At 36.4% G+C, this 13,924-nt stretch overlaps 1 protein-coding gene across 1 annotated transcript in view; it reads left to right on the plus strand.

Annotated features, from left to right (window-relative positions):
* The window catches only part of LOC117344137 (polycystic kidney disease protein 1-like 1), a 166,798-nt gene that overhangs the window by 36,450 nt on the left and 116,424 nt on the right, over nt 1-13,924 (plus strand). Inside the window, exons 14-21 of the mRNA XM_033906785.1 lie at nt 2,554-2,732; nt 4,039-4,254; nt 5,082-5,395; nt 5,891-5,965; nt 6,902-8,989; nt 9,746-9,871; nt 10,462-10,530; nt 11,063-11,287. Of these exons, the coding sequence (XP_033762676.1) occupies nt 2,554-2,732; nt 4,039-4,254; nt 5,082-5,395; nt 5,891-5,965; nt 6,902-8,989; nt 9,746-9,871; nt 10,462-10,530; nt 11,063-11,287 (3,292 nt within the window). The remainder of the gene's footprint in view (nt 1-2,553; nt 2,733-4,038; nt 4,255-5,081; nt 5,396-5,890; nt 5,966-6,901; nt 8,990-9,745; nt 9,872-10,461; nt 10,531-11,062; nt 11,288-13,924) is intronic.

Consider the following 13,924-nt stretch of genomic DNA (forward strand, 5'->3'; position numbering starts at 1 on the left):
GAATGTCATGATAAACTGTGACACTGAATGTCATGATAAACTGTGACACTGAATGTCATGTTAAACTGGGACACTGAATGTCATGTTAAACTGTGACACTAAATGTCATTTTAAACTGGGACACTGAATGTCATGTTAAACTAATAGTGAATGTCATGTTCAACTGTGATACTGAAATGTCATGTTAAACTGTGATACTGAAATGTCATGTTAAACTGACACTGTATGTCATGTTAAACTGTGACACTGAATGTCATGTTAAACTGTGAGAGTGAGTATCATGTTAAACTGTGACATTGAATGTCATGTTAAACTGACACTGAATGTCATGTTAAACTGTGACACTGAATGTCATGTTAAACTGGGACACTGAATGTCATGTTAAACTGGGACACTGAATGTCATTTTAAACTGGGACACTGAATGTCATGTTAAACTAATAGTGAATGTCATGTTCAACTGTGATACTGAAATGTCATGTTAAACTGACACTGAATGTCATGTTAAACTGTGACACTGAATGTCATGTTAAACTGTGACATTGAATGTCATGTTAAACTGGGACACTGAATGTCATGTTAAACTGTGACACTGAATGTCATGTTAAACTGGGACACTGAATGTCATGTTAAACTGGGACACTGAATGTCATTTTAAACTGGGACACTGAATGTCATGTTAAACTAATAGTGAATGTCATGTTAAACTGTGATACTGAATGTCATGTTAAACTGACACTGAATGTCATGTTAAACTGAAACTGAATGTCATGTTAAACTGACACTGAATGTCATGTTAAACTGACACTGAATGTCATGTTAAACTGGGACACTGAATGTCATGTTAAACTGTGACACTGAATGTCATGTTAAACTGTGAGAGTGAGTATCATGTTAAACTGTGACATTGAATGTCATGTTAAACTGACACTGAATGTCATGTTAAACTGTGATACTGAATGTCATGTTAAACTGTGATACTGAAATGTCATGTTAATATGTGACACTGAATGTCATGTTAAACTGTGACACTGAATGTCATGTTCAACTGATACTGAATGTCTAACAATGTTAAACTGCACATTGTGTCATGTTAAACTATGTTGATGTAGCTTGTTTAACTGTGTCAATGTGTCAATGTGTCAATGTGTTGTGTATAAGTGTTTCAATGTGTCATGTTGGGCTGTAGGGGTAGTGTCATGTTAAACTGTAGGTGTATCATATTTTTATGTGCAGGTCATTTGTCTGTCTCATAGATTGGATCATAAAAGGGAAGCTAGGGATCAAGTAGCTGACAGAATTTGAACATGTCTGTGTTTTTTTAATCTGCTTTTCCCAGATATTTATGTCATCACACTCTCTCTAAAGTAATTATTGGGAAATGATAGCAAAGACATGTAGTTATGATAGGCAATTGGCAATAATTTGGCAATATCTTGCAGATATTCACACAGATTAACTATAAATTTACCTGCAAAGAAATATTATGCACTTTTGCTAGAATTAAAACCAGGACTCTCTCATTAATTCAAATATGTCTAGTACAATAATTTATGGCAATAATCTATATTCTACCAATTTGGAAATATTTCTTTCCACTTAGTGTATGGAGGAACTATTTAGTCTGTTTAAGGATGAGTCATATTAAGCCAATTTCGGATTTCTACTTGTGATGGAAATATATATTGATCAGTTTGTGAATAATTACCAGTTTTGAGCAAAATTTTGAATGAGCTTATTTAAACAAGTTCTAGAATTAGCATATTTTACCTAGCTTGAATTGTAATGGGTGAGCTATGAATCTTCTCTTCCTCGGTACAAACTACACAGATATTATTGCTTACTTTATGTAACCCTGTTAAATTCTAGCCATAATACACTGCTCGATCGACTAGAGAGAATTTCACTTAAGCTCGATCAATTTAGCGAAAGACTTAAGGTCCCTTGTTGAGGAATTGAAATAGATTTATTAAATAAGGGAGTCTGTTACTGGTGTCCACATATTCCGGAATTATTCCTTACCTAAGTTTCACAAACATCGCTGTAACCCCAACTTTTACAAACATCGCTGTAACCCTGACTTTCACAAACATTGCTGTAATCCTAACTTTCACAAAAACCGCTGTAACCCGACTTTCACAAACATTGCTGTAACCCCTGACTTTCACAAACATTGCTGTAACCATGACTTTCACAAACATTGCTGTAATCCTAACTTTCACAAAAACCGCTGTAACCCCGACTTTCACAAACATTGCTGTAACCCCTGACTTTCACAAACATTGCTGTAACCATGACTTTCACAAACATCACTGTAACCCCAACTTTCACAAACATTGCTGTAACCCTGACTTTCACAAACATTGCTGTAACCCTGACTTTCACAAACATCGTTGTAACCCCAACTTTCACAAACATTGCTGTAACCCCTGACTTTCACAAACATCACTGTAACCCCTGGACACTGAAAGACAAGTAAGTTAAATAATAGTTTACCATGACCTTTGTGATATGAATGTAATATGTTAAATATAATATATATATATTAATGTAGGTGATGGTGAGGGGAACAATCGTACACTCTGAGTGTCAGACAAAAGTCAGTGTGGACCCCACACCACTCAGGTGCTCCATCAAAGGAGGTTTGTACAGAGAGGTGAGAAGGGACAGTCTTATTGTGCTGGATGGAGCAAACTCCTTGGACCCTGACACCAACAGCCAATCGTCACTCAGGTAAATTGATCAATACTTCATTGTTTTAGCTCACTTAGCCCAAACATCCGTGAGTCTATCATCCCTTTTCATATTTTTATTTAAAGCTACTTTTCCAGAACAGTTAAAGAAATTAAATTTAAATAATCTTTACCTAGGTCAAGAAAAATTAAATTTAAATAATCTTTACCTAGGTCAAGATATCTGCTTTTGTTTCAAAGGCATTTGATTGAGGAAGGGAACCTATTAAGGAAATTTGACTATATCATGATTTAGGTATCAGGGTGATCCCATGGTTGCTAGGGGTGCGATAAATTGATCTCACATGGGTAGAGAAAGAAAGCTGACGCACACTATGATGCCATTCACAGTAGCATAACGTCATCATTTTATGTTGCATAACCCAGTGATCAATCTTCGATTATTTTTCATGGGTCCTTTTCAATTGTATTACCAAAACCAGTGGGTCCCACAGTGAAAAAAGTACCCATTTAAGAAAATTTAATGGGTCCTTTAAAAAAATTGCGAGTACAGGATGCAGGATGCGCATGTAGATTTATCGCTGATAACCATGTTGCAAATTGATAACGTCATCAATTTTAACACACATTTCATGGGACATTGATGATGACGTGATTAAAAGGTTTCACAGCACCTTAGAATGTGTTGCTTGTTTCTAGTATGTGAGTAAAACAGTTAGACATGGGGTCTGTGCTACACAAGAAAAATATCATCTCTGTCCACAGTACAGGCCCATGGGGCCTGTGCTACACAAGAAAATCTCATCTCTGTCCACAGTACAGGCCCCATGGGCCTGTGCTACACAAGGATATCTCAACTCTGTCCACAGTTCAGGCCCATGTATCTACAGTACAGGCCCCATGGGCCTGTGCTACACAAGGATATCTCAACTCTGTCCACAGTTCAGGCCCATGTAAGATTCTTTTAGTCCAGAATATATTTTATAGACAAAATTCAGAATGTTAACTCAGCTGTGAGATTTTAGATTGTTTAATTTTCTGGTATGTTAAATATGTCTGTTTTATGATACTTGTATAAACTTCAATATCTGTGTGGGACATATATTTAGTAAACCTTTGCCTTATATTCACTGTGTTAAATAAGATTCTTAGTGTTGGCATGTTTCGCTGTGATACTGGGTCTGTGTAATGGTGAAAATTGATACGTTTCTTTAAATGGAAGGATAATTTTGTCGTGAATTATGGAGAGAAAACACCATTAGCTAGACCAAAAGTAAGCATTAAAGGAAGGTAATGGTGGAGAGGAAACTAGGAATGAATATAGATTATTTCTGAATCTCCTTCAGGTTTAACTGGACATGCTATGTGGATTATGATAAAGGAAAGCCCTGTTTCAAGGAAAATTTTACAGATACTGTTACCATGGATACAGTTCGTATATCATTTCCGGGAGGCTTGCTGAAAGAGAATAAGATGGAATTCATGATGACATTAACACTGATGGCAGAGAATAGGGACCACGTGGAGTGCTCTCAGATGATCCACGTCAGCCGCATACTAGAGTAAGTCTTATAAGCAGTAGGTATTGGTGATTTTTGTGTGATCAGCACTGTCTATTGATTTCTTGATAGACGATATATTACCACATTACCGCTCACTGTAAAGTGCACCTTCACAAATGGTAGAATATAAATATCTTATTTGTCAAAAAAGACTGCAGTTTATTTTCATAGCAAAGAGTTTATGTGCTCTTTTGGATCACCCTCATATTTCTTAGGAGTTGTACATATAGAAATGCTGAATAATTTATTGCGTAAAAGTCTTGGGCTCGACATAGATACCTGCTTTTGGTAAGGTGTAGAATATAGAACATATATTTTGTCTGAGAGCTGTTCAATATATCACGCCCTTTGAGAAGTTTTCGACAATACTGAATGGAAGAATAATGTTTTAGCTTGATTCACTCGGAATTGACTGATGAAAATTATTGTTTAAATATTTTTTGTTCTTATTTCATGGAAAAACATTTTGTTTTGTCTGCTATATTTCATTGAAAGATTTTGTCTGAAAGATGGAAAAATTTATGTAATATTCTATTGCATATCCTTGACTGTAGTTTTAAACCAAGGTCTTAGAACCATTTATGTACATCACTATTTGGAAAATAATTTTTAATACTGTTACTCTTAATCAATTTTTAATTAAAATGGCACCAATTAATTTCTACATCAAATATTAACTGTATGTATTTACTGAATTTGATATTGGGCATTGGTCTGAATTGGAAATAATTAATATTGACAGAACCACACTCAAAATATCTATTTTATTTGATTCTAGCTTTTGCTAACATCACAGACTAGAATTAAACAAATGGTGTTTTTTCCAGGTTAAGCATCTACTGTCCCCAGTGCGAGCAGTCACTGGTCAACTGGGACTGGCCACTGTCCTTTCAGGCTGTGTGTACTAGCTGTGACCCCATCGACCTTGAGTATGAGTGGACGATGTATATGGTACCTGATCTTGGTCAGAGTGATGTGAACCACCGGTATGATAAGTTCAGTCGATCATGTGCCATCGCTGGTCAGACACACATCTCAAAACTGGTTCACACCAATAAAACCGTCCTCATCAATGTTGATCCCAGCCACTTCAATGCTAGAGTGATTCCAGCAGACACGCAATATACCAGGACTGAGGAAGGTATTTGTCTGACAGATACTCAGAAATACTGAATGTCCCCTTTATAAATCTTCTTACATATCAATATATGTATAAGACATTATAAGATTGTACAAAAGACTCAAAAGAATTTAGCGCCTTTAAAAACAATTTGATAATATAGGAAACAGTAGAGCAAAATGAATTAAACGCTGTATCAATACAGCTGTTTCGTCCTTCTTGGACTTGTCTGTGATGTTAAGAGCCTAAATTGGTCATAGGGGCTGACCAAAACCTCGAAATAGGACAATAGAAATTTTGGAATTTTGATGGACTTAAGATAGGGTAAAATCTATTACATTTTGAAACTATTGATACCAATTGAAATGCTTATGATACTAGTGAACTTAATTGACAATTAATGAACGTTGAGAGATGATAGCTAATAAATGATTTTTGAATGTGGATATGATATTTGCAAAATGACATATACTTTCACTGTATACATACAAAAAATGACATTTTCTTTCTCTACAGTGAATCAGAGAAAAACTAGCACAACTACACCACAGTCTGTCGGTCTGTTTTACCCTATTGAGGATCACGGTGAAGGTGAGGCATGTTCATACACATGAGAATTTGTGTATATTTCATCACAAAATGTGAATCGTTTTACATCAAATTGTAGTGCAAGGATAGACAATAATATCTTTAAATTTTGATGTACATTTGTATTTCTAATGAAAATATGCAATATAAATGTTACTTTGCAGTTTTTTATCGAATTACTTGTTACCTATCTACGAAGTGCCACAAGGTCATCACCGAGCTCTCCCACCTCTTCCGTTCTACTTCCGAAGTCCGTACCTCATGCAATCATCTCCAACTTGCTACCGTTTGCCCCCATGTTGTCTTTGGTTGTCCTATTTTCCATTTCCCTTTTTGGGTCAAGGTCATAGTTATTATTCCGCTATCAATGAAACCAGGGTGACTATAGTTTTCCTCCCTGTCTGTCCATCCATCTGACAGTCAGTCCAATTAGTTTTCCACAATTTTCACAGCCATGCTTCAAGGTATGTAGCTATAGATCAGATTAAAGTTTCAAGGTTTTTGGGTCAAGGTCAAAGCCACTGTTACTATTTTTAGCGGGGCTGGTAGGGCACATGTATTGCTTAAGCAAGTTAACATGTTCTGATCTTGCCTCAAAATGTGTCCTATAATCTTCCATCTATGGCACTTGTGTCTCTTTTGAATAAATCCTGTTCTCATACAGTCTAGTGTATTTTAAAGATTCTCCTGAGTCACTTGTTGGAAAGTATGATATAAATAAGTTAGGTTTAAGACCACTCACAACAGCCAGCATTCTTCCTTTATTTCATTTGCTACAATATACGTTGCTCAGGCTTCCTGGAAAACCATGACATCAATATATATGTTGCTTTACAGAAGGGTATGACCATGCAGGGACAAATTTAGTAACAGCACATGGAAATAATTTGATTTATCAAGAAATGATAAAAATAAAGCAGATTTTCTTTGTACTTTCAGGGAGATCTAGAGCAAAGGAGTTTTCATCGATAACATTTCAAGAAAGTAGATTAATATCTGGACGAAAGAGAGGATCGGATAATGTACAAAACATATTGGATACTGCAGACATTCCCCAAAAAGATGGTAGTCATGCTAGATTGAATAAAGCGCAAGTTCCCCCAATTGAAAGAAGTCTTGATACAGATGATATTCCATATGAGGAGAGCAGGCAAAATACATTGGACATTGCAGATATCCCTCAAATGGACAATGTACAGAATACATTGGACAGTGCAGATATACCTAAAACTGATCATGGCCAAAATACATTGAACATAGGAGATATCCCCCGAACGGACAATGGGCGAAATACGTTGAACATTGGAGATATCCCCCGAATGGACATCCCCCGAATAGACAATGGGCGAAATACGTTGAACATTGGAGATATACCCCAAATGGACAATGGACACAATACATTGAACACAGGAGATATTCCCCAAATGGACAATCCACGCAATACATTGAACACAGAAGATATCCCGCAAATGAATAATGGGCACAATACATTGAACACAGGAGATTTCCCTCAAATGGACAATGGACGCAATACATTGAACACAGAAGATATCCCCCAAATGAACAATGGACGCAATACATTGAACACAGAAGATATCCCCCAAATGAACAATGGGCGTAATACATTGAACACAGAAGATATTCCCCAAATGAACAATGGACGTAATACATTGAACACAGGAGATATTCCCCGAATGGACAATCAACACAATACATTGAACACAGAAGATATCCCCCGAATGGACAATCCACACAATTCATTGAACATAGGAGATATCCCCCAAATGAACAATGGGCGTAATACATTGAACACAGAAGATATTCCCCGAATGGACAATCAACACAATACATTGAACACAGAAGATATTCCCCGAATGAACAATGGACGCAATACATTGAACACAGAAGATATCCCCCAAATGAACAATGGACGAAATACATTGAACACAGAAGATATTCCCCGAATGGACAATCCACACAATACGTTGAACACAGAAGATATTCCCCGAATGAACAATGGACGCAATACATTGAACACAGAAGATATCCCCCGAATGAACAATCCACACAATACATTGAACACAGAAGATATTCCCCGAATGGACAATCCACACAATACATTGAACACAGAAGATATTCCCCGAATGAACAATGGACGCAATACATTGAACACAGAAGATATTCCCCGAATGAACAATGGACACAATACATTCAACACAGAAGATATTCCCCAAATGGACAATCCACACAATACATTGAACACAGAAGATATTCCCCGAATGGACAATCCACACAATACATTGAACACAGAAGATATTCCCCGAATGAACAATGGACGCAATACATTGAACACAGGAGATATTCCCCAAATGGACAATGGGCGTAATACATTGAACACAGGAGATATTCCCCAAATGAACAATGGACGCAATACATTGAACACAGGAGATATCCCCCAAATGAACAATGGACGCAATACATTGAACACAGGAGATATTCCCCGAATGAACAATGGACGCAATACATTGAACATAGGAGATATCCCCCAAATGGACAATCCACGCAATACATTGAACACAGGAGATATTCCCCAAATGAACAATGGACGCAATACATTGAACACAGGAGATATTCCCCAAATGAACAATAGGCACAATACATTGAACACAGGAGATATTCCCCGAATGAACAATGGACGCAATACATTGAACACAGGAGATATTCCCCAAATGAACAATGGACGCAATACATTGAATACAGGAGATATTCCCCAAATGGACAATGGACGAAATACATTGAACACAGGAGATATTCCCCAAATGGACAATGGACGAAATACATTGAACACAGGAGATATTCCCCAAATGGACAATAGGCACAATACATTGAACACAGAAGATATTCCCGGAAGGGACAGTAGTCCTGTCACTCAGAATTCTGCAGATGTTCCTAACATGGAGAGTGGTCACGAAACCCTGGACACAGCAGATATATCTCATATAGATGAGTCACATTTTAACATATACAGTAAGTTGAACTGCATCAGAAATTTTGTCTGATATTTCTATTTCCTTTAAAGATAATTTGTTGTTAGTGAATTGTTCATCAGCAATGCAGGAGTTGTCTCTCTTTTGTATGCACATCTAGCTTAAAGTGATTAATGGTGTTACATCTAGACCTTGAGTTAGAAATCGTGCAGTTTTATAGATTCACATAGTTAAATAATTCCTTTTGATTTAAAAACCTGCTTTTATACAGTTGCAATTTTCATGATACAATTTTTATGGTACCGGAAAGATCAGAGGCCTAGAATACCTTTAAATAATGGTCAAAGATAGATAGGTTTATCTCAGAATACTTCAGATAACACAATTAGTAGTTATTGGGTATTATCTGTCAGCTTAATTATCTCTTTAAGCATTTTTTATTTTACTTTTTTATATATCAATAAACTTATTGGTTACACAATATTATCTGTGTTTGATTGTTGAATATATTTCTTCAAATTTAGGATGAGTATAAATGATCCAATAATCGAGGATGTATATATTTCTCAGATCCAATAATTGAGGAGGTACATATTTCTCAGATCCAATAATCGAGGATGTATATATTTCTCGGATCCAATAATTGAGGAGGTATATATTTCTCAGATCCAATAATTGAGAATGTATATATTTCTCAGATCCAATAATCGAGGATGTATATATTTCTCAGATCCAATAATTGAGGAGGTATATATTTCTCAGAATCTAATAATTGAGAATAATTATATTTCTTCAGATCCAATAATTGAGGAAAACACAAGAGTGGAAAGCTCCAGACGAAAGCCTAATCCCCACACAGACATGTTTGAAGTAAAGGAGGGAAGCCCTGGTGAAGAGGGTAGCTCTATTGCACGTAACCCAGGTAGGTCAAGGTCATCACTATCACACATTGTACAGATAGGTCAAGGTCATCACCATTTCACATTGTACAGTCAGGTCAAGGTCATCACGATTGCACTTAACCTAGTTTGGTCAAGGTCGGTAGCTTTATTACATGTAACTTAAAAAAACAGTTCAAGGTCTTCACTGGGCATTGGACATTACAATCAAGCCTTTGTACTGTCTTATTAATATATTATAATTAGAAAAGTCAAAGGTTGTATGTTTCAGTGTCATATGGGTAGAAAAAATATGAGTCAAGGTTGACAATTATAGATATAACTTAGGTAAGTCTAGGCCGGCACCTCTTAAAAATGACCACACATAACATATTTAGGCCAAGGTCATCACTGGGCATTGATATATTGCAATCAAGTCGGTATACTTGAGATCATATGTTTTAATCTCATAATGGTATCATGTAACATTGTCATTGAGCGTCAGATTGTCTCCCAGAATGATATTTCAAATGCTCTTTCTCCTGAATACTTTGAATAAATGTATTTATCACTTGATGTTTCACCAAGTCTTGTGTGTTTGTTTTAATGATCTCTCTCTTATACACCTGTACAGCCTACGACAACGACATATTTGAAGAAATAAGCTCTGGCAATCGACAAAAACCAGCTGTAGATGATAATGGTATGTACCAGTGTTAATCTCACTATCGTTATTTTTCATGGAGATATTTTGTGACTTTGTTTTCGCTGTCTTTGCTGCTACCCAGAAGGATTCATTACGCTTGTAAACTGTATACCTATATAGATTTAGTGTTGTTGCAGCCTCAACTGGTGCCATTTAATTGTCATACATTGCCGGTTATAAAACACTAATTAGTTATTTTATTAGTAGATCAACTTTAATTAGGTCACAACATTTGTACTTACTATGTCCTTGGAGCTTACATTAAGATAATGCTTTCAAGTTACCTGTGTTATATTATTAGTTTGCTCAGTAACATTACTGCTTTTTACCCCCACTTTTACCAAATAGGGGATAGTAATTCGGATTTGTCCATCTGTCTGTTGTGCTTTGTTTCCATGAAATAACTGCAGCAAATGTTAGCAGATTTTCTTCAAAATTGGTTCAACAGAATTTTTCATTTTCAGGAAAGCAGGGGATATAAATTCAATGAAAAGTTATTTTATTTTTTATCTTATTGTGTCATCCACAGAAAACTCGTCAGAGAATGGAAACCACCCTGTTATCAGTGATACGTTTGGGCCAAGTGAACCTGCTAGGCAAAAACACATCCTACAACATGCTCACTACCCAATGGTGCTGGTGTGGAGTGCCACGCTGACAGGTCTTAACAAGCGGTCACTCGTCTTAAAACCAAACAATGAGGCTATCCAACAAGGCAGTACATACATCATGCATGTCAAGGCCACAAGTAAAGGTCAGTCTTTTACCGTAATACTGACCAATACAATACTGCATTTTGTCCTAAAATATAAGACGCCTCCCTCATTGTAAAAGTTTAGTATTAAGTTTAATATTGCCTATTCCTCCCTCCCTCCCTAGGGAAAAAGGAATTTTGTATATTGCCTATTCCTCCCTCCCTGGGGAATAAAGGAATTTTGTATATTGCCTATTCCTCCCTCCCTGGGGAATAAAGGAATTTTGTATATTGCCTATTCCTCCCTCCTAGGGAATAAAGGAATTTTGTATATTGCCTATTCCTCCCTCCCTGGGGAATAAAGGAATTTTGTATATTGCCTATTCCTCCCTCCTAGGGAATAAAGGAATTTTGTATATTGCCTATTCCTCCCTCCCTGGGGAATAAATGAATTTTGTATATTGCCTATTCTCCCCTTCCAGGGGAATGGAGGAATTTTGTATATTGCCTATTCTCCCCTTCCAGGGGAATGGAGGAATTTTGTATAAATCCCATTACCTCCAATGAGTCAGGGGGAAAAAATACAGAAACAAACAGAAATCAAGTTTTTAAAATCAAACATTTTTTTATTGAGTTTTTAGGTCACCTGACATTAAGTGTCAGTTGACCTATTGTGTTTTGTCCGGCGGCATGTTTGGATTAAGGGCTTCAACATTTGTTTAAATGGATGACCTTCATTCAAGGTCACAGGGGTTAAATATGCTAAATTCTTTAAATGACTTCTTGATAACCAAACGGTCCAGAGACTCAATATTAGGTCTGTAGCATGCTGGGATAAAGGGCTACCAAGTTTGTTCAAATGAATGCCCTTGACTTTCTTTCAAGGTCACAAGGGTCAAATATACTAAAAATTTTAAATGTCTGCTTCTTGATAACCAAACGATCCAGAGACCAAATATTAGGTCTGTAGATGCTGGGATGAAGGACTAACAAGTTTGTTCAAATGGATGACCTTGACCTTTATTCAAGGTCACAGGGGTCAAATATGCTAAAGTCTTTCAATGATTTCTTCTTGATAACCAAAAGCCTTCTTGATAACCAAAAGGCCCACAGATCCAATATTAGGTCTGTAGCATGCTGGGATGAAGGGCTACCAAGTTTGTTCAAATGGATGACCTTGAACTTCATTCAAGGTCACAGGGGCCAATTATGCTAAAATATATATAAAAAACTCAGGTGACCATTAAGGCCCATATAAGGCCTCTTGTTATTAATTATATTTTTTTAATGTTAATTTGTATAAGAAAAGGGTTGACTTCTATGCATGGTACCAAGAAGAAATCCCAAAATGGGGAAATGTTAATATGTAATCTACCTTAACTAATTTTTAATGGATAATGTAATTTCAAGGTGAGCGATTCAATACAGTTAGGCCATCTGGCTCTCATGTTTTGTTTCCATTAATAGTTTTTGGTAGAATAAAATAAAAAAGACAAGAATTTTTTTGTTATTTGAGTTTCCTCAAGAAATATCAATTGAAGCAGAATGTGTTATTTTATAAAGTCAATAAAGATGAAGCTGAAGACATCATCATCAACCAATTGTATGAGGAGATCGTAAAATGTTTGTTTCGTCTTTAAAGGGCACCTGCTACAGCCGAGTAACACACGATTAGATTACAACATATACTTGTCAGTTTATCGTTGTCAATTGCGGTGCTAGTGATGTAAACCATAGGATGAAGGGATGTAGAAGTTGTATACAGCAGAAACATGCTCGCTTTGATGTATAGCTCATAGTACAGCCATTTCTCATTCTACAATTCCACACAGACTTTTATGACCACTGACTATGTCTTTTATGAACATATTTCCATTTTTACACAGGCTTTAGTACCTTGTAAAACTTGAGCCATACAATTGTTCATTTCCCTTAGATATTTAATAGAATTAGACCCTCATCTCGTCCATATTCCATTTCCTTTTGTGGGCTTAAATGTGTTTTTCACGAATGAGTTGATATCATGAGAGACAGCAGATGAAATAAGCACAATACCCATCCCAAGCATGGTGGCCACAGTACTGCACTGTCAGTCTATACATGTAACCCCCAGAACCATACTTGGCTTGAAGTATCAGCTATATGATTATACACATCCAATGATTTGATAGGAAAAATTTTCATACCTTTTCATCTAATATAATTTTGTTTTAGATCTTATGACTTTCATCCAATAAGTAATGAAAAAAGTCGTGTGGTTTTTATATGGCTTACTCATGTGCTGTCATTAGCCATCAGTGAATGTTCTCCACAACATGTGAACAGACATGGTTTAAATCTGTGCAAAGCCCAAGAGTGCTTTTGAGTTGAGTAGTGGTAGAAGGCTGCAGACAGGACTTAATTAAATAATGGCTGTGGGTTTCTCCATATTCCTTCATCCCCAGCAATGTTTATAGATTGCAGAAAGACAAGAGATTGTTTAACATCAGTATTGATTACTGCTGATATGGAAGCATTTGGATTATCATATCAGAAGGTAGGTAAGTTGATGCCCTCTAAGGCCTGGTAAATACACACCAACAACCACCTACAAAGTGTGTCACATGACTCAAAGTTAATCACATGACCAGAAAATATGAGGTTCCATACGTGACACTAACCTTCCTTGCTGACTGTGGTCCTTCACTGAAATCAGCT

Source organism: Pecten maximus, chromosome 15 (assembly GCF_902652985.1).
Source record: "Pecten maximus chromosome 15, xPecMax1.1, whole genome shotgun sequence".
Lineage (NCBI taxonomy): Eukaryota > Metazoa > Mollusca > Bivalvia > Pectinida > Pectinidae > Pecten > Pecten maximus.